This window comes from Artemia sp. Qi Xiang Cuo, chromosome 1, assembly GCF_049724085.1.
Source record: "Artemia sp. Qi Xiang Cuo chromosome 1, ASM4972408v1, whole genome shotgun sequence".
Lineage (NCBI taxonomy): Eukaryota > Metazoa > Arthropoda > Branchiopoda > Anostraca > Artemiidae > Artemia > Artemia sp. Qi Xiang Cuo.
The window spans coordinates 84,464,483-84,489,337 of NC_142794.1; the positions used below are offsets into that span (position 1 = coordinate 84,464,483).

The following is a 24,855-nucleotide window of genomic DNA, read 5'->3' on the forward strand; positions in this document are numbered from 1 at the left end:
TAAACGATAGACTACTCTTTTCAGTGTTTTATACTTCACTTTTTGATTTTACGCCACTGAGCCAGTTTCTAGGCCATTGACTGGCTGCCAAAGAAACATACACTTCTTTGTTACTAGAAGTGGTTTTTCAGTGACGAGCCACTGCTGCAAAATTCTGCTCCTACTTTGTAAAAGCCATTAGTATATAATTCTTAAGCTTTTCAGCCTGTTTGAGATGGTTACCAAAATCTTAGGCATGTCAAACTCTTTGGGAAAAGTCGCTCTTTTCAGGTATCATAGTCTCACAGTGGCATAATTGTGTTTAGCAACACGTGTTTTCAAATATTTAACATGTGTTAATGTGGTTGACTAGAGAGAGAATATAGGTTGTATCAATATTGCTTTCATTTTTGCAATTTTTTAAATATCTAAAGCTGTGAGAGGGGGAAATGGCAAGAAAAACTGGGAATTTGTGGTCGATTATTATTTCAGGCTGTTTGTAACTTCAGTATTTGGTAGATGAGTAATCACTGGTTGGGTAGCCTAAGTGTTGGCTAGACTAGGCCTAGTCTAATATCAGAGGCTGTTTAGTGGTTGATTCTAAGTAAAAATTAACTGAATAAAATAAATATAAAATTTAAAGGGCTGATTGCTTGAAAGTAAAGAGTTTGTAATGCACTAGAATATCCTGTCCAATGTTGCCAATGTATTGGGTGACCTCCTGAGAATAGAAATTGGTAAAATTCTAATTTAGCTATTTTTGGCTATCTTGGAAAGTGGTTAGGTTAGGAAAATGAAACTTTCAGGGATGTTTGTACAAGCTAAAGTATGTCATAGGAAGGTAGGCTATTTTGAAGTACCTAGGCCTATATCCACTCCATCTTTCTCTAGAGGGCCCTGAAATTGGCCTACATGACATGAAATTTTGACAACACAGCATTTGGTCAATAGGCTAGGCCTATATACCAAATCATATTATTGAGTTTCAAATAAAGTAAATACACCATTTGATGCCTTTTTTTATGCTGATGACAAATATAACAATCATTTCTAGGCCTATCAGAAATGAATTTTAGCCCCCCCCTATATATGCCAATTCAGGGTATATATTTCTACATTAGAGGGGGGGGGGCAAATTTTATTTCTGATGTAAGTGGGAGGTAAGTTTAAACTTTATCCCCCCCCTTATGTAGAAATATATACTCTGAATTGGCATATATAGGGGGGTGGGGCTAAAATTCATTTCCAATAGAAATGCTTGTTATATTCATAGTCAGCATAAAAAAGGCATTGAATGGTGTATTCACTTTATTCCTAACTCAATAGGCATAATATGATTTGGTAAATATTGACCCAACATTTTATTTTAATTTTCAGTTATCAGTTTCCTTTTCTCTGGCTTTAGTTCTGAAAATGCAATTCCTGTTATTTGAGTAGAATTTTAAGCCATATTAACGTTTTTTCAAAAATTTAGGAAATGTATTTGCATATCTTTAAAATCTCATAAATTAGGATAGAGCGAAGTTGTGAAATTGAAAAAAATTTTGTTGTATTTCATTTAAGCAGAAGATCTATTTTGCAAGGTTTCACTTTTATAATACACAGATTTTTAAAGGTCATCAAAGGTCAGGACCCTCTAGGGAGAAAAGGAGTGGAGCTAGGTGCTTCAAAATATCTTCCTGGGACATATTTTAGCCTATAGACCCATCTCTAAAAGTTTCATTTTCCTAACCTAACCCCTTTCCAAGATAGCCAAAAGTAGCTAAAGTTAATTTCTTAAACCACATTGACCTGACATCACATAAAGAAAGAAAAACAAGTAAAAATGGGGTTTTTAAAGGCCAAATGAAAATACTGAAAAAACACAACAAAGCAAATATTTTGAGAGGACAAATGCCTCTCTTCTTCAGTGCAAAACAAAATAATGTATCCAAGGAAAGTGCCAAAGAAAAAAACAAACACAGAAAGTCAATGTGAAAAGAACCAAAAAACCAAAGAAAAAACTTAAAAGATGAATGAGATTCAATAAAAGCCAAAACTTATGAGAATTAAAACCAAATACCTAACAACCATAAAAGCAAGTTATTTCCCAATATCCACAATTTGCACAAAATCCGAAAAATTATGAACTGTCATTGATGGATACTAGCATACAACTGAGAAATAAAAGAAAAGAAAACAATTCATTCACTCAAAAACAAAACAAACCAGCAATTAAATAAGTTGGAGAACTATGTCATCTGATTTCAGATTTTAATAATTTCATTTCTTGCAGACACCCTTTGAGACGTAAGGGGTTGTTCACATGTTTGATTATATGACTGGGAAAGTGGTTCAAGGTTTATTTCAGGGATTACTAAAGTATTGGCTTCTCTTTTGAGAAAACCAAAATATGACTTGTTTATTCTTAAATCACCGGAATCTCTGTTTAAAGCTAGACCTAAATGTTGGTATTTATAAATTTCAACAGCTTCTCTGTAGTGCTGGACAATACCTTTGTCATGCAAAATTAGGCTAGCTTGATTAAACAAAATAGTATGGTCTGAGTTTTCAAAAATGTGCTCTGTAAGGGCAGAGTCAAAATTTTCTGTTTTTTTCCACTTTTTAAGTGTATTATTAATTGAACTAGAGTGCTGAGTTAATCTATCTGTGAGTTGCTGATCAGTTCTTCCAATATACCAAAGACCACACAAACAAGGAATTCTGTAGACACCGGAGTTTTCACCTATCAGGACAGGGTCTTTACCTTGATAAATTTGGGACCTGATAGTTTTTCTGGGTCTATAGTAAGTGTAAATATTATTTTTTCTTATTTTTTGTTTTAAATATGGTCTGAAACCCTTTTGACATATGGGAGACCAAGATATACTGAATTTTCCATTTGATTTGTGTTTTCTGTGTAACTATCTGATAATCTTTAAATGTATTTTGCAATTACATAATTTATTAAACTAATTGGATAACCATTCCCAAATAAAATATCTCTTAAGGTGGCTGAGTTCTAAATCCAAGAAGCATGTTGAACAAACTTTCAATGCTCTATCAACTAGAGAAGTTGTCACTTCTTAGAAGATTTCATTCAAAACAGATCTATATGCACCTTAATTCTGGAAAAGGACTTTACCTTAATTTTAGGCTTTCAATTGGCTTTTGTTTACAAAAGTAAAATAAGTCAACCAGTTATTTCAATAGCCTAGAATTTAAGTCATATTAATAGTTTTTTCCTACACTTAACCCAGCAACACCAAGCATTTCCATTTGGGAACATGGGTTTTAAATTTTCATTCTGCACTGTTGAGTAGCCCTATGCTAAAAGAAAATTAATTCATTCCATTCAGTTCTAAATACAACAGCTATTCACAGTAATTATCTTGTTGCCAAATCTTAAAGCTCAAGTGAGTTTTATCTAGCTTGTGCCAGATACAGTTTTTTTTTTTATTCTAGTGTAGAGTGCAATCTCATGGAATGAGAGTAGAATTATAGGGAGTAATTACATTTTCTAATCAGTTCAGTGTTTTGTCTTCTATAGTGTGTTTTTGCTATTATTTATGAAGTTTCACAACTGAATTTGCAAATACTTGAGTATGGTCCCATTTGGGAATGTTTGGCAGATACAGTACTAAAATGGTATAGGCTATTTGCTGGTTCATCTAAGAGTTGTTGTTGTATCTTTAGATACCTTTTTAAATCCTTAACACTTTGGGAAATAATATCATAAATATAGAGTGATGATAAAAAGACTTGAGATAGCAATTCAATTTATCTTCTAATAGTCCCACCTGACATATCAGGTGTAAACAATGAAGAAAATGTACATGAAGATAAAACATTATCTTTGCATGATTTACTTCCAAGAGACATTACTGGTACCCTAGAAGTTGTTTTCTCTAATAAAACTGATGTAGAGATAGAACACTTCAGTGAAAAAATAAATATTTCCGCAGAAAAATTCATAGAAATGACTGATGCAGCTCAGGAAAGTCAGCAAGTAAACAGAGAGGGGGCTAGAGTGAAGAAAAGTAGATCAAAAGAGTACTCACCCCAAAGTGAAAGAAATTAAAGGATTTTGGTAATCTTGAGAATGTGGATATGATATTGATTGATGGGAGATTCAATGTTCATGAATTTGGACCCCTGTGATCTTTGTGCACTTTTCTACAGTGAGCAAACCCAAGGCTTTACAGTCAAAGAAATGATATTATACACAATACATAAAGGTAACTTCAGATGTCACTTCAGTATTATGGACCTTGATTGCTTTCTTGCCATTAGGTCACTAACCAGGTATTACCAAATTCCAAGTGAGACGTTGTAGTTTTAGAAGTGCAACAAAATGCTTGTTCCAGTGGTCAGTAAGACAATGAGTTGACATTGTTTCTTACAAATAAAAAAGTAGTTGCATTTTGTTACCTTAAAATTTCAGCTAGGAGCAATCTAAGGATTTCTCCTTGTAGACCTCCAGAATGATGACTTGAGTTGTACACAAAGTTCTTTAGTGACCAAGTGCTGTTCCATGATCAGTAGCATCCCAATTGAGTTTACACTCTGGAGAACTTCTCAGCATCCAGACTTTTTTTGGAAACATCAACAAATTCAGCAGTAACTGTTTCATTAGATAGTTTGTTCCAACTGTTGACATTTTATGATGAAAAGAATTGAGTGCAGACTCTAGGTATTGTAGACTGCTTGATAACTTTCAGGTAATGACCTCTAGTGTTTGAGTTGCTACCAACATCAGGAAATAATGCTTGGACAGTATTAGCCCTCAGTAATTTGTAGGCTAAAATGGCATGCCCTCTATTTCTCCTATAAACAAGTGCAGGGAGATTCATCTTTGATAGTCTTACCGGGTAGGAAAGCTTCCGCATGACAGATCTCACTTTGGTGTTATGTCTCTGCACATCTTCAAGAACTTTTATGTCTTTTTAAAATATTTGGAGGCAAGAGACATTCCAACTTCAAGCTTCAGTTGCACAAGTCCCTTATATAGAACACTGATGACTTTAGAGGAAGAAGTGGAAATAGTATGCTTAGTCAGTCCCATAGGGGAACTAGCCCCAGTAGGAGTCCTCTTAGCATGAGTGCTGAATTTTAGTTTATTATCATTAGTGACACCAGGATCCTGCTCATTATTTACAGGGGAGATTGGGTGGCCTGAGAAAAAATAAGAGTGGCAAGGACTCAGTTAGCCAAAGTGAATGATATGGCACTTGGCAACAGTGAATTCAAGGAGCTGGACCTCAGCCCATTGACCCAGCAGTTGAAGACTATTTTGTAGCAGGGTATGATCTTCACAGGACAAGGCTGGTCCAAGAAGCTTCTGGTCATCCGAATAAAGAGTTGATTTACTGCTGATAATGGAAGGAGCATCATTGATGAAGATATCAAATAGTGTAGGACCCAAACACTTCCCTGAGGAACTCCACTCAGAACATCCATAGAGGATGGAAGAATACAATTACCAGTCATCAAATAACTGAACACATTGAGATAGCAAATAAAGAAAATCAAGGATCCTGAGCAGGTATTTTTCTTCAAGCTTGACTGCATGTAATTTAATTGCAAGTTGCTTTTGACACACTTTGTCGAAAAGCTTTAGAAAATTCAAGCAGAATCATGTCAGCAGGCATCCCAATATCAAGTAACTTGGTGATGTGATCATACAACTCAAGGAGATTGGTGTTAACAGATCTTCCTGAACAAAAGTTGTATTGTGAACTGTGTGAAACATTATTTGCTTCAAGGTGTTTAACAACTGCAGAATTGATTATTCTTTCATTTTCCTGCTGATGTCATGTTAATGGGTCAATAATTTTTAACACGGTCCTTTTTACCTTTTTTTAATATAGGAATGACATGTGCAGTTTTCCAATCCAGAGGGACTCTGGAAAGATTTAATGATAACTTGAACAGTAGGGAAAGATGTTGACACAAAACTGTATGACATTCATGTGGGATATGTGGGTGAATGATGTCTGGACTAGCAGATTTATTCAGTTTGAGGGATATAAGTTCCTTTAGAACCAATGTATCAGCAATTAGAATTGGTTCCATATTATGTGATACATCATATAAAGGAGATCTGAGATAAACAATACTAGAACTGGTGGAAAAAACATGACAAATGTTGGTGGAAAATTTGAACTTTCAGCTCGGGATCAGCAACTGATTGACTATTGTGCAGGACATCTGGGACTGTGTATCTGCTGCTACATTTTTGAGTGGCATAATGTGAGGAAGATTTAGGGTTATCCTTACCATCCTCAGCCAGTTTTTCTTCAAATCTTCTCTTCAACTTCTTTATTTTGTTGGCTCTGATTACAAAAAGATTTGAAGACTTGATAATTTTCTGTGGTCTTATTTTTTCTATAGTAATTCCATGCTTGGTGTTTTTTGTTGATTAGCTTGCTTACTTTGGTAGTTAAAAAAGGTAAATGTTTTGCCTGAAAAATTCTGGTGCAAGACTTTTCAACATACAGAATTTCCATTTTTACATTTGACCCGCTTTCATCAATATTGTCAGTAATAAGCTTTTTCCAGTTGACATTGGCAAGTTTTTTAGAGCCTAATTTGTAGTTTATATATTTTAGTTGCTTAGAAAAAGGTTGTTTGGTAGGCAGACATAACTCAAAATAATTACTACCTATTCATTATTACCAACAGGCCTGGTTATTACATTCATAGTAAGAAGGTCATGATTACTGAGAATGACAGGATCAAGTGTGTTGGAGACTTGACCTTCCCTGAAACGAGTTGGTTGTGATACTGTTTGACAGAGAGAATTGTCAGAGAAGGAATACAAAAAAGGAGAATATCTAGTACAAAAACCAAGATCTATCAATCCATTGGATTTCAGGAAGGTTAAAGTCCCCCAGAAGGACAAGATCATAGCTGGCAAAATTGGACATGACATGTGATAACATGGCAACCAAATTAGATTCAGTGTCAAAAACACAAGGGGCACCAGGGCTTCTATAAACAACACCCACTACAATTGAGATTGCTTGCTTGTGTATTTTTATCAAAACAGACTCAATTCCATCAGTAGTCAGAGAATTAAAATGAATGAGACTAACATTTAGTCCATCTCTTACATATAAGCACACTCCTCTATGGAAAAGTAATGAATTCAGGTTAGAAAAGAGTTGGTAACCATTGATTTTGGTTTTATCAGGTGATAAGACTGACAAGCTGTTGCTGTAACATCCACTTCTTCTGATATCATACAAAAGGAAAGTTCAGAAAGCTTATTAGGGAGGCTATCAATATTGGAGCTAAAGAACCTCATTCCATGTGAGGTAGGAATCTGAGAGGACGCAGGAACCAAAGGCCTGGTAAAGTTGTTGGATACAGCACTATGAAATGACATAGAAGAAACAGTAGGTGAGCAAGTTGTTACAGAAGATACAAAAGAAACATCAGCATCAGACAGGGAAACATTAATATGGTCACTACTAGACAGATGAGTGACAAAATTTGGTGGTATGAGCCCATAAACATTTAAACAATTTACAGAGGTAGAAGGAGGCACATACATTAGTGGAACATTGGTCAGAGGGATTGCTCCAACTGGCAAGTTTTTTGAATGATGGCACTCTTACAAGTTATCAGATCTGCCTCTCCATTAGCTTTTCTGCATTTCAACTCCTCAACTAGAGTTCTATGCTTTATTCAATCTTCCGTTGGACTATCACCATAGAAACTGATTGATCCATTTTTTTCAAATGATTTCTGCATTATTTGCTTTCTAACTTCAGTTGATGGCACAGAGAAAAGGAGAAGAGGGGGACAGCTACCAGAGGGTTGATGGCTATTTGAAAGTTTTTTTTACTTTGACTGGGGAGGGGGTACTGATATCAACTCCATAAGTGTGTAACAGATAGTTATACAGGAAAACTGCATCATCAGTCTAGGTGGGGATTCCATATGCAATGACATTCAAACGTCTTTCAAAACGCTGACACTCTGAACGTGCTATCTGACAAAAATCAGTTTCAATTGGCCTACAGGAAGTAGAGACAATTGAGAAGCCACTAGGTCCTGAACAATTGAAACAAAGCAGAAATGTCATATTTAATGTCAGTTCTCAGTTTAGAAAGTGTTTGGGGTCAACTGACTAGTGGTGGTAAACTCCATCTTGAGATCTTCCCTAAAAAATTTTGAGGAATTATCCATAACAGAAGCTAACTTTGCTATCATGGCCTGCTCACTAAAGGGGGACGGGGAGAGTCGATTTTTCAGGCTGGACATGACCATGAACAAGTAAGTGCTTGCATCATCTTGCTTAATAATTTATATTCGCCAGGAAGACAGGTCCAGACAATCGCCACAAATCTACTTTTCACAAATGTCACACTCTATGGCAGAGAACCCCTCATCCAATTCTGTAAAACAGGCAGCATACCTATCATGGCCTTTAACTGGGCCTACGTGTTTACACTTTGCCTTGCTGGACATGATAAATTCAACTAAATCAGAAAATGAAACTAAACAAGTCCAGGGTATGTGGTCGGCTACTATCTAGTGCTTAGCTACTAGGTTACTACCTAAAAATCTCTCCTAAAATCTATAAAATCTAACAAAAAATACTTCTCTGCAACAACTTCTTAAGCTGTCACTAAATCAGAAACTTGGAATTAAGGCAAATGCTTCTTAAGAGTTAAGGCAGACGCTTGGATCACTGCCTTTGTACAATAAACAAAAACAAAATTACAAATCAAAATATTGAATTGGAAATAAGTCACAAGTACCATTAGATTACTGGTTAAAGTCATCTCTCTGTTTCTTCTGAAATTATTTGTCCTTTTCCAGCTTGCACACTTTCAATCCATTATGCAATCTGTAATTATGATTTATTGGACAGAATGGCAAAGTTTCCACCATTTCTAAAGGCCATTAATGTGAGCTTTCAGTAGTTTGTTGTATTCACTATGGATCTATCAGTTGATGCATAAATGATTCCTTGTTTGGTCATCATGGATGTTTTCACCAGAGGAAAGTCTATCAGATTTGAGCATAAAGCATGGGTCCAAGCGTCTTCCTGTGGCTACCCTTTCAAACTTTGAGGTGTACATAGGGAGAAGGTGTGGTCAACAGGACAGACAAAGTGAACCTTTGGGACAAAGTGGTGAGTGACCTTCTGAACAAAGTCCTGAGTCCAGCTTAGCACACACTTTACTTTGATAATTTCTTTACTTGTTTGACCTTCTGGTGACACTTTGCACTTATTGGTATCTAGCTACAGGTACTGCCAGGGAAAACAGATTGAAGTGTGCAAGCTCGAAGAGGACAAATAATTTCAGAAGAAACAGAGAGATGACTTTAGCTAGTAATCTAATGGTACTGTGATTTTGGGGAATTAGAAAAATGCTAAGGCTGTTTCTGTTTCTAAAAATCATGATAGTATTTACCCAATGCTTTCCATGAAGCACTACAGTTCAGCAGAATAAATGGAAGTGACAGTCCATCAGCTAAAGATAATTTGCAACTATAATGCTGGTAAGGGAGGTGTTGACCTTTTGGATAATGCACTGTTGAACTACTGGCCAATAGTTAGAGCATGAAATGGCACTGGGTAATTGGACTGAATAAATTCTATAGAGCAGTCCACATAAATATCACTGAGGTAAACAATTAGCAACTGGATTTCCTAAGTAAAATATTTGATAGATTAGTGACCAACAAAACTCATTGTGTTCCAGGGTTTAATGGAAACCAGGGTACAATTAGAGTGTTTCTTAAAAAGCTTCCAGCTCATTTGCTTGATACTGCCCTGAAACAAGGGACATGCAAGATGTAGATGAAAAACACTTGAATGCATTTAAAGTGCAACTTCATTTAAAGATCTGCTGAAAAAGTTTTGCTCTTGAATACATTTATGTATCTCTTGCTGTTTTATATGAGTTTTAGTATTGAATAAATTTGTAGCTGAACATTCACATTTAAGAACATACTCTATCCCTATTTCAGAAGTTAAAAAAGATTATTAGCTACTAGGAGCAGGTGTTAACTGGTTAAGAAATAGTTTTGCAGATAATATTTAAAACTGCATAGATTGGGATTGAGCAAAGGTCTGAGGCTAAAAACAAATTTCTCGGTGTCTTGTTTGGGGACAAGATTCATTGTTGCAAGGTTTCATTTATAACACAAAAATTATAAAAGGTCAATGCCCTTAGGATAGGAGAGAACTGGAGCTAGAAGCTTCAAAAAACCTTCCCAGGAGATCATGTTCCTTATGCATTCCTGAGAGTTTTGTTTGCCTAGCTAAACTACTTGAGTTACTTCAACTACATAAAATCCCCAAAACAACACAAAAAATCTAAAAGTCTTATATCATTCCTAAAAACATTTTACAAACCCCATAATTCCCTCCTTGTGGTCAAATATATAGTCCATATTATATATTCTCTGTGAGTTTTCCATATAAAACTTTAATCGAATATATTTGATGACAAAATAAGAAAAAAAACATCAAGCAATTGGAAAATTCATGGAGAAAATATAATTTGGGTATATATTTGACCATTAAGGGTGAGGGGGGGGGGGGGTCTTCATTAAAATACAATATTTTCAGGAATGGTATAAGTAAATATTCTAGAATTTTTAAAAGTTGTTTTCAGAATTTCATAGTGCTTTCTTCTGATGCCAAATGCTGCACTAGTGCCCTGGTAAAAATTCAATAATAACTGATGTTAGTATCTTCATGTCACTTTCTGTCAAAACAGAACCTAAAACTTCTACTTGGGCTAGCAAAGTGCAGCAATGTCAGATTCACAATTAGGCTGGAACCTAATCAAGGTATCAGAGCCATCTCTATCCTCCAATAAACAAAGAACAACTGTTATGTTATATCCACGTTGCTCCCTGCTGGAGCAAAATTCAAAAAGCTAAAAGATGCATGGGTAAAAACTAGACTGCAAAATTGGAACAGAATAATGAGTTGAGGGACTGAGAACCATGGCAGGTATAACAAACATTTTTAAAGCACCTTTCACCCGTCATTGGCTTAGCAATGAATAGGATGAACTTGAGTTCAGAATTAAAAAAATACATAGTAAAAGTGCTAAACCCTTGAAAAGAGACCAAGAAATAGAATTTATTAAAAGCAAGGGGCTAAGATCCTAATGGAAAACCAAAACACTTGGTGTGGTATGACTGGTGGCAGTGAAGGGAAATTGTGCCAAATTTTTAAATTCATTGCCTAATGGGACACACATTTAGCAAACTGGTAACATGAAAGAACAGAGTAAACCACCTTAGTGGTATGTCATAGAACCAGTTCACTGGTAAAAAATGGTTTACAAGTCTTAGTGCATGGTTGTAGCCATTGTGAGAAGTAGTACATATTCTATTAATGCAGATGGCATTCTGGATTACTTGTCGCCTTGTTATTCAAAGATGATTCGGAATCCAGATCACTAAGTTACTTGAAATCGCTCTATTTCAAGGAACTCTGCGAAGTTCTCAGAAAGTGTACAGAAACGTTTTGAGTGAATGGTCTGGTTGACAAATCTCCAACTACTCTTCTCTTCTAGAGCCAGGACACTGAAGTCTTTTGACTTAACTGACATTAGCTATTAAAGTCCTTCCAGGGCGACAAAGCTGTTTCCGAGATGACGAAAAGATCTAGATCCTGTTAAACTAATGTTATAGATTAAGGCCTCCAAATGCCTTTTAGGATGGACTGGGGTATTAAGCAACAAACTCAACTCACTTATAATACTATTTTTAGGCTTTCTTCAAATAATTTTTTTATTATTTTGATACTCTTGACTGTCTGGTATAGAAATTGCAGCCACAATGGACAAAAGATTCAGATATCTGATTTTGCTCAAGATAGTCATGTATGTAACGATGGACTCGTCACCATAAATACAGACTGGAGATTTTTCTACTGTAGTATAGCCTTCTATACTACATACCCAATTACTGCCTTTAACAACTACACATTTTTTTCTCCACTGCCAGCTGGGGCGTCCCGAGACTCATTTCATTGGATGGGCGATTTTCGTAAATTTTACCGAATCGCTCCCTGATTTATACCGAATCTTCTGCAGAAATCAGCAATTTTGCTAAATTTCGGGTAATTTTGCAAAATTTCTGCCGAAATTTTCGCCTTTGGTCAGAATTTTACCGAATGCCAAAAACGTTGGAGTGGCGCCCCCCCCCCCCTCGGGACGCCCCTGACTGCCAGTGAGAACTAAAACATGATAGAGAGCTGTTTAAGGGCCAGTTTCAAAGCTTAATTTTTATATCTACATGTTATTTGCAACTTTGACTTCATAACGTCATTATAAAGTGTCATATGAATTCCAAAATGACACTTTGGGTGCTGTTTCTGGAGAGAAAATCAAACCTGAGGTTTGCAATCCTAACTCCTGTGAATATTTTTTTTGAAGAACATACATTTACAATATAGTGCTCTCATTATGATAAAGAAAAACCAAAAAATTCCTGTGAATATTTTGCATGCACCACAACATAACATCTGTTTTCTGCTTACCATGGGCTAACTCCAACACTGTCGGTTTTACCCTGCACATTGGAAATGTCTCTGGGAACAGTATTTTTTCAATTTTTTTATTGTAAATATGAAAAAGGTAACACCAAAATTCAAATAAAGTGAAAGAAATTGTGATTTTAATTAGTATCAGAGACAATTTTTTTTTATTTATTTTCAACTGAAAAAAAGTTTTTTTTTTTGAAAAAAAGTAATTCTAATTAGTATTAGAGGGAGTTGAGAAAGCAAACTTTTGATCAATTGCCAGCCCTAGTGTGCTTCATTTAGAGGCTGATGACGTGTCGAATTTTGAATGATGGTAGGGTGAAGGAACCAGCTCCAGAAAGCTTCAATGATCTGGCAAAGATGTAGTCTTCTTTGACTCAGAAAGCAAAGATATTTTATGCATACAAGATTTTCTTCAGGAAAATCAAGCACCCTTCTTATATACCAGCCCTGTTGATCACGTTTATTATCGTATGCTACAGCATATTATTCATTTAGCTCTTTGTTTTGCTTCTTTTCTTCCTATTCTTCCTGCTCACAGCCAACAGTATAAAGGATGTCCATTTGGTCAGTTGAGGACCCCAATGAGACGTCAGAGTCTTAACTGAAAGGTCATTCTGCTTTTTCATTTTTGGCTTGAGGGTATTCTTTTTTACTTTCCCTTTTTTGTTCTCAAGCTTTTCTTTCTTTCTCTCTTTGTTCATCCACTTTCAAAACCTTTCAAGATATGATTAGTTTAGCTTCCTGAGCATACCTCTGCCTTTCTGGATGTCCTGGATCCCAAGGCATTAAGAGAATGGCAACGTGCTGAGTCCAAAAGAAGTTCTTCAAATGATTTCTCATATGTATGATTCTTTTTGAACTAACCAACACTGAAATGGTAGTGTGGTTGCAGTTTTCAATGTGGTGTTCACCCTTGTTGAATTCTGACTCTCTGATTTCTTACTCTCAACATATCATTTGAACCTGGCTGGATAAAACTTTCCCTTGTCGATCACGTCGTGGTTCATACGTGCTGGAGTAGTGGAATCGTAAATTCTTCCCACTTGAAATGGTTTTTGAATCAGTCAAGAAGTAAGGTAAGTCTCCCAGATCTGACATGAAATTTTGACGAGTCTTTGTTGTGGTAAGACATTACCTGGGTGTGATTGTTGCCCCTTTACAAGCTTTTGCTTATAGGATGATTTCAGCCCTTTGTAAATAGCCCTATCAAGAGTTTGTAGAACATGGAATGTATAGGCTGGTAGCTTGAGGATGGTAACGTTCTTTTCTGAAGCAAGCTTCACAAGAGCCAAGGATAAATGTGAGCCATTTCTGTCAAGAATAAAAAGGGTTTGTCTTTCACCTGAGGTTTGAAAACAGCTCTGAACCAGTTATAAATGAGGTCTGCTTTATCCATTATTTTTCTGTAGCTAAATAACATGCATCTGGATGGTCTTTAATGGGTAGCCATGAACTCCATGTGTTTTTTCCCAAGAAGAATACTAGTGGTGGCTGCTTGTCACCTGATGCATATATATTTGAGATAACCTCAAAAAATAGTTTAAATTTGGCGAAAATAGTTTAAATGAAAGGGAAATCGTGTAGATATTGAGATACAAGGATGGGGCTAGGACCATAGGCTCCTGGGATGGAAACTCCCACCTTGTTTACAACCCGGATATACCTTGTCTGATTATAGATCTAGTTTATATTTATTGCAATATTTGCCAGTTGTTTACTTTTAAATTATGTGATATGATAGCAATTTGATACAGTAACAATAGTAAAGCTTGCAGTTTACAGTAGACCCATCATTGGTATGGAGAATTGTTAACATGATGAATAGTTGACAAATACACTTTACTGAAATCTAGGCTAGAACTGTGAAATACTAGCCACTTGTGTGCATAGTGTAAGGCCATCCCCTCGTGTCAGACTTTACCCTGTACAGAGTAAGTCCAACATATCGGAGTTACCCCATGTGGGGGTTTTTCTGGAGTGAGTCTGACATCCCTTGTGTTTATCCTTATAACTCAGTCAGCTGTTTAGAATTATTCTATCCTCTCTTTATTTTTCTGAACTATCACCTAAAAATCACTACCAACCTTGTAGCCAGCAAAGATGTCCTCCTCAAAATTTCAAAAGTCTTTCATTACAAAAGGAACTGAAACTGGCAGCAATATTTAACACTGTTATTAAGTGGCAAGTCAAAGGAAGAAGATAAAGTACACAACTGCATACTTCTGTTATCACTGAGCCAGATAAGACGGGAGTGTCTGAGTTACCCCTGTGTTGGACTTACCCCAGTTCAACGTATAGCTGGTTCCACTCTTTGGGCTTGTATTACAGTACTCAATAACTGGCAAGATAGTAGCCTTGAGCTTTTTGGCATCATTGGCAGAGACAAAAACCTTCATTTGCAGACTTTTGACTGGTTTGGAGTTTTGGAACAAGTTATGAAAAAATTATTATAATTGCTGGAATTCATGGCTAGTGTAAAGCAGAGCAATCTCTTTTGTCACTCTGTAACTTAATAAGTAAAAATATTTTATCTAAACAAGACATCTTACTTTTCAGGACTTATCAGGAGAGTAATTTTTCGTAGTAAGAATGGCAGACGATGAAAAGTTGACAATTAAGAAGGATAAAAGAGTCCATTATGGGTCAATGGAAGAAAAAATTAAAGCAGGTGCTGCACAAGTGCCTCGACAACCTGTTGTTGCTCCTACAACTGGCTCTACATCTCCAACTGTCGACTTGAGTGATAGTGGTATGTCAGAAGAGGAATTAGAGGAACCGTCCAAGGAGCAACACATCTATGTTTCATCAGGTAAGACATTCATCTACTCCTACTACTGCTAATAAATCACTGCAGTATTAAGCCGTTTGATGCCAAAACCTCTGCGCATGATTCGTCTCCATGCTAATCTATCCAAGGTTTCCCTTTTTAGTCATCCCCCCCCCCCCCCCAGAAAATTTCAGCTCTTGTTAAATCTTTCCGCATGACGTATTCAATTCCACTTGAGGATAATTTGCTTTTTGTTTGGCCCTAAAAGGACGATCTTGGGCAATTTGTCATCCTTCTTCTCTAAAACGTAGCCGAGCCATCTCAAGCTTTCTTTCCTTTTTGCCGTAGAAAGGGAGCCAGAGCCGTATTTTTCGTAAAGCTTGCTGTTTGACGTCCGGTTAGTCAAACAGACACACAAAACTATCCATAGACAATTCATTTGGAGAGCATCGACAAAATCCCCCTTTGTCTCCCAAAGCGCTCACGTCCTAGAACCATAGCCTACTTGGCGACTGTTGGCACTATAGCTTCCAATACTCTAACCTTCATTTGCAGACTTATGTTCCTTTTACTTCCAAAATTTTTTCGACGGGGAAAAAAGCCACCTTAGACTTTGGCTATTCTATTTTTTACATTGTCACTGCTTCCATTATCTTTATACCAAGAATATTACCCTGGTAATTGAAACTTAGACATATCACCCAACATCACATTTTGACCATCATTTATTCCTTGTCTGAGCAACTTTATCTTCTTATCATTAATTTCCAAAAGTATTCTTGCGCAATATACTCTTAAAGCCTCTTAGAACTAACAAAATCTAGACCTAGGATATTTTTGCTTCCCCATTTGATTCTGTGCTATTTCGGTTGTACAAAAGATGTTGTATTATAGAATAAAAATGGTGCAAAAGAAAATTAAAAGGTATATATGAAAATTAAAAACAAATTCTTGTATTTTTTGATGTTTTTTTTTCATATTGATCTTGTATAAGAACATTTGTTCTTGAAACATTGGTGTAAAAGGTTTAAACTTCAGTTTTGTTATAGTCCTAGGTCCTAGTCCTTAAGCTTAAGCTATCGCTTATTTGGAGTATGCCAACCTCTTGAACATATATAATATCATTAAATAAGAAAAAAAAATTAAGAAAGAGAAGCTAAGGAAAGAAAGAGGCTAATGTTTACCTTGTTTTATTATAAAAAGTAATGCATCTAATTGGCTCGGGATCACAAATATTAAAAATAGCTTATCTGTTCTTGTGCTAATTTTTCATTTTAGAATATTTACCTATGGAGAAGAGAGAATCTGAAGACAAAATTCAGGCTTTAGCTGAATTTGAAAGAAGAAAAAAAGCAAGAGAAATCAAAGTGTCGACTGATGACAAAGAAGTGAAAAGATATTTGAGGCAAATTGGTGAACCCATTTGTCTGTTCGCTGAAGGACCAGCAGACAGAAGGAACAGATTAAGAGAACTTCTCTCAGTGTAGGTGCTTTTTTGTAAAGATTTCGTAATAATGTTCAAAGCGAAAATTTATAAGGTAAAGAAGAAAAAAAAACAAAACACGAAGGGACCGCAAATTAAAAGTTATTTGATAAAAGCTAATAAAAAAAATGTACTAATAAGGGCTACAAAATGTAAAAAACGAAACAAAGAAAATTTTTGTACAAATATAGCATAGTATATATTTCAGTTTTTTCGATAAATGATTAAAACAACCGTGGATTGGGCATTAATGACGAACAGAAATTAAATATAAAAATGTTTTCCTTTCAATGAAAGTGAAATTAGTCGGGCTCCGTTCTTATTCATCGTCATTGATACCCTCGTTAGAGATAGGATAATTAGATAAAACTGGATAAAATAAAAGGTCCTGTTCACTGTTCCTAGCCCTGTTAGAGACGGGATTACTAAAGGCAACAGGATAAAATAGAAGGCTTTATTCATTGTTCAGAGCCCTGTTAGAGACGGGGTAACTGTAGCAACAGGATAAAATAGAAGACCCTGATCCAAGGCCGTATCCAGTGGGGGGGGGGGGTAGGGGGTTTGACCCCCCCCCCCCCGAAATGTTTGTTTGGATCGTAAAAACTTGAGAAAAATGGACATAAACAAAATTTGTATGCGTTTTTGGAGGTTTTTTTTTTTGTAAAATTCCTTCCCCCAATTTTTTTTTCCTGGTAAACCTGGTAGCCTGGTACTCACCAGGGTAACTCTAAATACGAAGATAACACTGAAAACTACAAGATATTAATATAAAATTTCTCTGCAATTGCGCAATTGATTTTTATTCTGACAAATATTTCTCAAATACTTTTATTGAAGAGTGTTTGGAATAAGCCTGGAATGGGTATTACTTAGGATTTTTTATAAATAACTTTTCTAAAAAGAATCTGTTCAAAGAAAAGTAAAGAGTCATGTTAAATTTCGGAAAAGCAGAAATAAATTTATACAATAACTCAAACTTAAACCGACCAGAAATGACTATTAAAGAATAAATGAAACTCAAAAAGAACATTGATTAAAATAAATGACCATATCAAACATAAAGATAACAGATACTGATACAGATGAACAAATAAATCTTAAAACGAGTATAAACTAAAATGAATAGCCAAGTCAGATTTAAAAAATGAGTAAAAATTAATGCAAACAGGAGTTTGGCTATTGCCTCCATCCCCCTTCCCCAACCATAAAAGTTTTAAAGCCTGTTGCATCATTTGCGTTTTACTGAAAACTACGTAATTTGAACAGTTGGCTTCAATTGTTTAAAACATCGACGACAAATACAAGTTATTTTGCTATAATATTCATGATAACTAGAAAGAATTAATGAAAATAGAATGAAAATAGATCATAGATGTTATAAATATAAAAAAAATGTTATAATACATTTTGTTTTAAGTAAAGTATAAATGAAGAAATAGGCCTTAGAACTCTTACGGTTAGGGGAAAGGGAAAGGGGCAGTAGACAAACTCATGTTTTTAGTAATTTTTGTTCAATTTAGGTTTGACTTGACTAGTTAATTTTTAATTGTTTTAAGATTTATTTATTCATCTATACTTGTTTTTTTGATCATTATTTTAATTTCTGTTCGTTTTTGGTTTTATATGTTCTTTAATAGTAAAAACTTCTTTTTCGGAAAGTTTTTTTTTTTAAATTAGTTTCCGTTTGTTTTTGATTGCCAAAGTTTTCTTATTGGTTAAAATAATGAATATTTCTTCAGTTTTTCACATCTTCCGCTTGAGAATTGAAATAGTCGATTATAATTTATCAGTTCTAATTCGTGTCCTTTGATTTATTTCGGCATCTTCCTCAAAATTACCTAAAAATTCACCTTAATACTCTTGGTTTGTTGGCACAACCACGATCAAACATTCCCCCTTTTCTGATGATAAATCCTGTATATAAACAATGGGCAGATGACATACTTTACTACCCTTGTCCCAGAGCTGGGAGGAGGGGGGCTTGGCCCGGGGTCCTAGTTATTGGACATTTTGACTATTTAAGAAAATGTGATTTTTCAAAATCAGTCAGTGTTGGGGAGATGACATCTAAATAAGGCCATTAGATAAGTGGCTGGCTGCCCTCCAATTGCTTCAAAACATTCCCTAAAAGTTTTAGTTTAATACCCTCAGCCATCTTGAGATATTGCCAACACGCCCTTTTGACAACCACCATGCACAAAGTGTGTTTTGGTTTTGTCAAATGTCCCCTTAAAAATTTTCTGAAAGCAGTCACAAGTAAAAGTAGTTGCAGTCACAGTGGCAAGTATTTACAGTCGCAGTCACAAGTAGTGGTAGTCAATTCGTATTATCAGTTTTAAAGGTAGCGCCCCTGTAAGTTTCAAGTAATATATTTACCCTTTCCTAAGATATTGTAGATTCACTCTGTTGATAGTCTGAATGCATACAGTGCCTTTTCATTATCCGTTCCCCTCAAAATTCCCTGAAAATTTACCTTAAAAGCCTTAGCTTTTGTAGACACCCCACGACCAAACATTTTCCCTTTCTCAATGATAAATCCTGTATGGGAACAATAGGCAAATTGCGTAACTTACAACCCTTGCCCGGGAGTTGTAGAACTCGGCATCCTCTGAGGCAAAGTTATTAGACCTTCTGACTATTTTGAATGAAATGTCTTATTTTTTCGAAATTTTAATTAGTATTAGCGAGCGGGCATCCAAATAGAGCAAGTGGGGAAGTGGCTGGCTGCCCTTCGATCACTTTCATGAATTCCTTTGAGCATATCCTGAAAGTTTTAGCCTAATACTGTCAGCCGACCGTGAGTATTGCTCATACGCTCTTTTGATAACCAACATGCACATAGTTTGTTTAATTTGGCGCAATATACCTTTGAAATTTCTAGCAGCCTTAGTAGTTGCAGTCACAAGTAGTTGTAAACGAAGTCGCAAGTAGTCATAGTTGCAATTAATCTTAGTCGTTGTAGTTGTCGTACTTGCAGTCACAGAAGCTGCTGCAGTAGTAGTGCCCCTGAAAGTTTAAAGTGAATAACCTTACCCGTCCCAAAGATTTCGAAGACATGTATTTTTGATAACATGGATGTACATAGTCTCTTTTGATTTAGCTCAGCATATCCATCAAGCCTTTTCGGACACATCCAGGATTAAACATTCCCCTCCACCTTTCCAAATCATTAATTCTGCTTTTAAAAAAATCGAAAAATTGCCTATTCTATATTTCTTGCCCTGGGGGTTGTGGGGAGATTGTATCACTTGGGGCATATTTATTAAAACTTTTGACTATTTTGAACAATATGGCTTTTCAGAATTCCTGTCACTCGGAAGGGGGGCATCTAAAGGGGCAAGGCGGAGGGGGGGGGGGATCGGTTCCCACTCGAACACTCTTTAGTATCCCATGGAAGTTTCAACTTAATACTCTCAGACTTTCCTGAGAAAATGCTCATACGCCCTTTTGACAAGCATCCTGCTTATAGTGTGTTTTGATTTTGTCCGACACCCCCTAGACATTTTCTGAAAGTTTCACCTTAATAACCTAAGCCTCTCTGGAGACCCAGGGTCAAACAAGCCCCCTTTTCCCAAAAAAGGATTCTATTCATCTGTCAATAATCAACTAAAGGGATAAATACAACAAAATAGATAGCCTAAGTGGTCCTTCCAAAAATATTCTTCTGTAGGTAAGTAAATCAACTAATAATTTGAACTGTTTAGTTTTTAATAATTGTAAAAATAAATCTACCAACGTATAGCTTAAGTTTTTAGCTGTTCAATGATACATAAATTACTTTTCAATTCCTCTTTGGAAACAAGATGATACGGTTATATTCTTGCATAGTCCTAATTATTAAGCCACTGTTTTATTGTTTTATTATTTTGTTTTTACTAAGTTTACTACCAATTAATGGCAATGTCTGTCTTTTGTTACGGCAATCAGGAAAGTTGCACTTTCTAGAGCTACTTGATGATATTTTTTTCGCTTATTTTCTGCATATTTTTCACACGTGTTCTTTATTTTTAAATTTGTCGCCTCTTAAGCGTCAAAATTACATACCCGAATTGAATACCTTTTGGTTTAAAAATTTAGTTCCCGAGTATCCCTAATTTTTCAAAAACTATATGGTTGTGTAAGTTTCCACTTAACCAATTAAAAGAATTGGATTTAATTTTTGGTGTGCTTGGTACTTTTATCATTTTATAGCACTGAAATATTTGGTCAGTTCCAAGAAATTTGAAGTTGATTCCCCGTTGTCTTGTACTCTTTGGTTACCACTGGAGAAACACGATCGGTAATCTAGATGCTTCCATGGGAATTACTGGCCGTAAGTGCTGCCATCTTTGTTGTCTGATTAAATCACCAATGCGAAACTCTGTCTCGGTTGTTTCTTGGTGAATTTTTATGTTGGCTATTCTTTCCGGCCAATTAATGCTTAGCTTTATTCAATAGTAGTTTTTTTCATACACAGTGAGACATTTTTCTCCCGCTCAGTGTTATGTGTTAGGCACGTAAAATGAATCTTCGTTTGTAATAGTCGAAAGATTATTTATGATGCAATTGATTATGAGATGATCATTCCTTGGAAGAAGGATATTAGTATTTGTTTAGCTGATCCGATAATGGCACTTTAACCTCACGTTTATTTCAATCTCATTTCGGAATATTTTTTCGAAAAATCACGAGTTTTGTGTTAATAAAAATTGTCGCTGGATCAATATTTGTGAACCAACATCTCTCGCGCTTATTAGACTAATACTTTTTAACAGAAATAACTAATATTATTTGTTTTTTTCTTGTGCTGTGCGGTGAATTTTTTCTGGAGAGAAAACTTCTTTGGACCAATTTCACCGATATTTCTTTTTTATGATGTATCAACAATTTTATTTAGAGTGAACGAGTCGCTGAACTGATATTTTGAAATCACTATCAATAATATTTCTTTTAAATGCTATGCCAGAAGTTTATCAGAAGAGAAAGGGTCGTTGAATAAAGATTATACCAATATTTCGTTTTTTGCGCTGTACCAGCAACCCCATCCGAAGCGAAAGGATTGAGGCATCTATATGTATGTAGCTTTTACTGAAAATTACAAGGATATTTCTATTTTTGTCTTTAGGTAGGATACCATCTATGTATTCACTTATTTACCCAAGAATTATCATTATGATCTCATTTTTTTTAGCCTAGGCGAAGATGCAATAATTCGAAAAGAGGAGGATGAAGAAAAGAAGGCAGAAGTTGAAAGAGAAAAGGAGACTTGGTTCCATGAAGGTCCGGACTCATTGAAAATATCAAGACTTTATATAGCAGGTTAGTTCCCCATTTTTCAGCCAGGTCTATTAATATTGTTAATCAATTCTTCAACTAAAGGTGTGATTTCATTCCTCAATTAAAGGTGTGAGTTCATGGTGTAAGCGTATTTACAAGGAGAGGTTAACGATGAGAAGCCCCCTCTTGTACAGTTTATGTTCATTTCCAGTTTCTATAGATAGATAGATAGATCGTGTATTTCAAAAGCCCAAGAGCCATATACACACAAAAATTTATGAAAAATAAAGAAATCACAACAGAACAAATTACGAAACACACCATATAATTAATAATAATTAATTGTAAAAAATTTCCTTCTTTCTACTTTTCCATATATTTCCATATATTTTCCATATATTTGCATATATATATATATTCCATATATTTCCTTTATATTTCCTATAAAACTTTTCCTATATTTCTCTACTTCTCGCACGTATTTCATGCTGATTTGTAAGTTGGATTTTAAATGAGTTGCTTAGCTCGGGTATTCCGATGCTTTTTCTTCATTATTTTGTATCTATTCATGTAATAAATTTGTGCAAAGCCATTAAATCGCTTTTAGATTTGTAATCTAAACAGCAATAATAATCATAGAAGGGAACAATTGTATCTGAACATAACAACAATTAAAATTGCTCATTGGTGCGAATATTGACTAGTGTACCATTTTTTTCTGTATGAAACTAATGGCTTCTGAGGCAGGCATATAAGTAAGATTTCTTTTGGGGGTTGCCCAATCATAAATCTGTTGGAGGGGAGGGGAATAATAATAAAACAAATTTTTTTTAGACGATTTGATTAAGAAGTGCCCTGAAATTAAAGTGAATTTAGGATTTCAGGGGAGGGATCGGTCCTGGTACAGTCTTCTCGAGCACGTCTCTTATTTTGGGCTAAATTTGTTTCTCTTTTCTTAAAAAAAAATAAAGTACTTGATTAGGAGATTTAAAGTGTAAGATTAAAGAAAATTGGAAAGCCCCTTTGAATATTTTGAACAAAGGGCTTTTCAGAATTTCCGTCACTGTTGAGGTGGTCATCTAACAGGGAAGGGTGGGAGAGGGGGGGGTTGCCCTTTGATCAATATTCAACATCCCATGAAAGTTTCAACTTAATACCCCCTATCTTTCCTTTGATAGTGCCTATACGCCCTTTTGACAATCATACTACATATAGTGTGTTTTAATTTTGTTCGACATCCCCCTGAACATTTTTTGGAAGTTTCATTTTAATACCCTAAGCCTTTTTGGATACCTAGGATCAAACATGCCCCCTTTTCCCTAAAAGGGATCCATAAAATGATAATATAGAGCTAAAGCTTTTATTGTTTAGTGTGGCAATTCCGTCGCTTAACACGCTCTTGAGGTGTCAGGTAATTTGACATGTGTCAACTGCTGTAATGATCTCAAAATAAAACTCTTTGCGTAGTTTTCACCTCTCCCTTATAAAGAGCAAAGAAAATGCAAGTAGAAACATAATGAGTAAGGAGATAGGAAAAATACGTGATATACATAAGAAACGACAATACCACTAGGGTAACAGAATAGTTTGTTTCAATTTCTGCTGCAATCTAAGTCCAATATTTAGTGAAGTAAAACAGTTTCAGAAAAATCTGAGGGGTAGCGACGGATATCGTTAAGAAACATAATTTTTTTGCTTTTATTTTAGTTTTTGATCTTTTTTCTTTGAAGCTTTTGCACTTTGATGAACAGTCCAGGGTAACCCGGTTTTTCTTGATGGCTTTGATGTTCAGAAGCGTATTGTCTGAAACAAGGTGGTTAAGGTTAAGATTGACCTTTCAGTGAAGCAATACATCCCTGTGACGTGTTCTAAATTATTGATTGCGGGGGGTTCTAACCATTTTGCAAGGATTTCTTTTCAATATAAAAAATAAAGAAAACTCATTATAATATATACAAACTTGGTCGTATAGGTGTTAAAGTTATTGTTTAAATCCCACAGGGCTTATAGTACAACAACTTGTAAGTGGGCTGGAAAAAAAACTTTTTAGTGAATCCCCCTACTCAAAGTCAAATATTAATGTCCACTTAGCCCCATGGCACAAAATTCTTTTAGCCCCTATCCAAAAGTAAAAATTTAAGATCCACTTGGCTCCTTGGCCAACAGAAAATATACTGATGTATTCCTCACCCTAAGTTATATCTTACATGTAAGGCGTTAAAAGGCATCAGTTTATACGAGATAAGGTCCTCGCTAGCCTTTAAATTGGGTGAGAGGGGGTATAGACGTTATTTTATTTGATCTGTTAGATTCCATTAATGTAAAAAAACATTGTTCGGGTGCTTCCTTCACCCTAAATTTATGCCATATTTATAAGGCGTTATAAGGCTATAGTATATACTACACTGGGGCAGAACAATTTGAGAATGTGCCAAACCGGGATAGAGTTGCAGGAAAAGCTATAGAGGAAAATTAAAAAGTTTGTGATACCTTGGATGTGAAGGAAGATTTGTTTTGTGAGGAAGGACTAGCGACAGTACTAAAAGGATTAAAAAATAATAAGGTCCAGGTGCTGATACTGGGGTAAATGAGTTTCTTAAATATGATTGCTCTGAGGTTAAAAATTAATTACTGAAGATTATGAATATGATTTTTGAAAAAGGGGAAGTACCAAGCGATTTTAGAAAAATCCTAATTAAACCACTGTATAAAAAAGGTGATAAGAATTAGTGTGGTAATTATAGTGGCATAAGCCTGGTCTCTTTAGATAGCAAATTACTGAGTAATTCGGTACTTGTTCAGACTGAATGATGCTGTAGACAAAGTTTTAAGAGAAGAATTAGGAAGATTAGAGGATGTGTC

At 35.4% G+C, this 24,855-nt stretch overlaps 1 protein-coding gene across 1 annotated transcript in view; it reads left to right on the forward strand.

The window, feature by feature from the left end:
* Positions 1 to 333: 333 nt before the first annotated feature.
* U4-U6-60K (U4-U6 small nuclear riboprotein factor 60K) overlaps positions 334 to 24,855 on the forward strand; it is a 48,250-nt gene continuing 23,728 nt past the window's right edge. The window contains exons 1-4 of the mRNA XM_089087490.1: positions 334 to 365; positions 15,044 to 15,296; positions 16,533 to 16,737; positions 21,908 to 22,035. Coding sequence (XP_088943616.1) covers positions 15,077 to 15,296; positions 16,533 to 16,737; positions 21,908 to 22,035 — 553 coding nt within the window. The 5' untranslated portion in view covers positions 334 to 365; positions 15,044 to 15,076. The remainder of the gene's footprint in view (positions 366 to 15,043; positions 15,297 to 16,532; positions 16,738 to 21,907; positions 22,036 to 24,855) is intronic.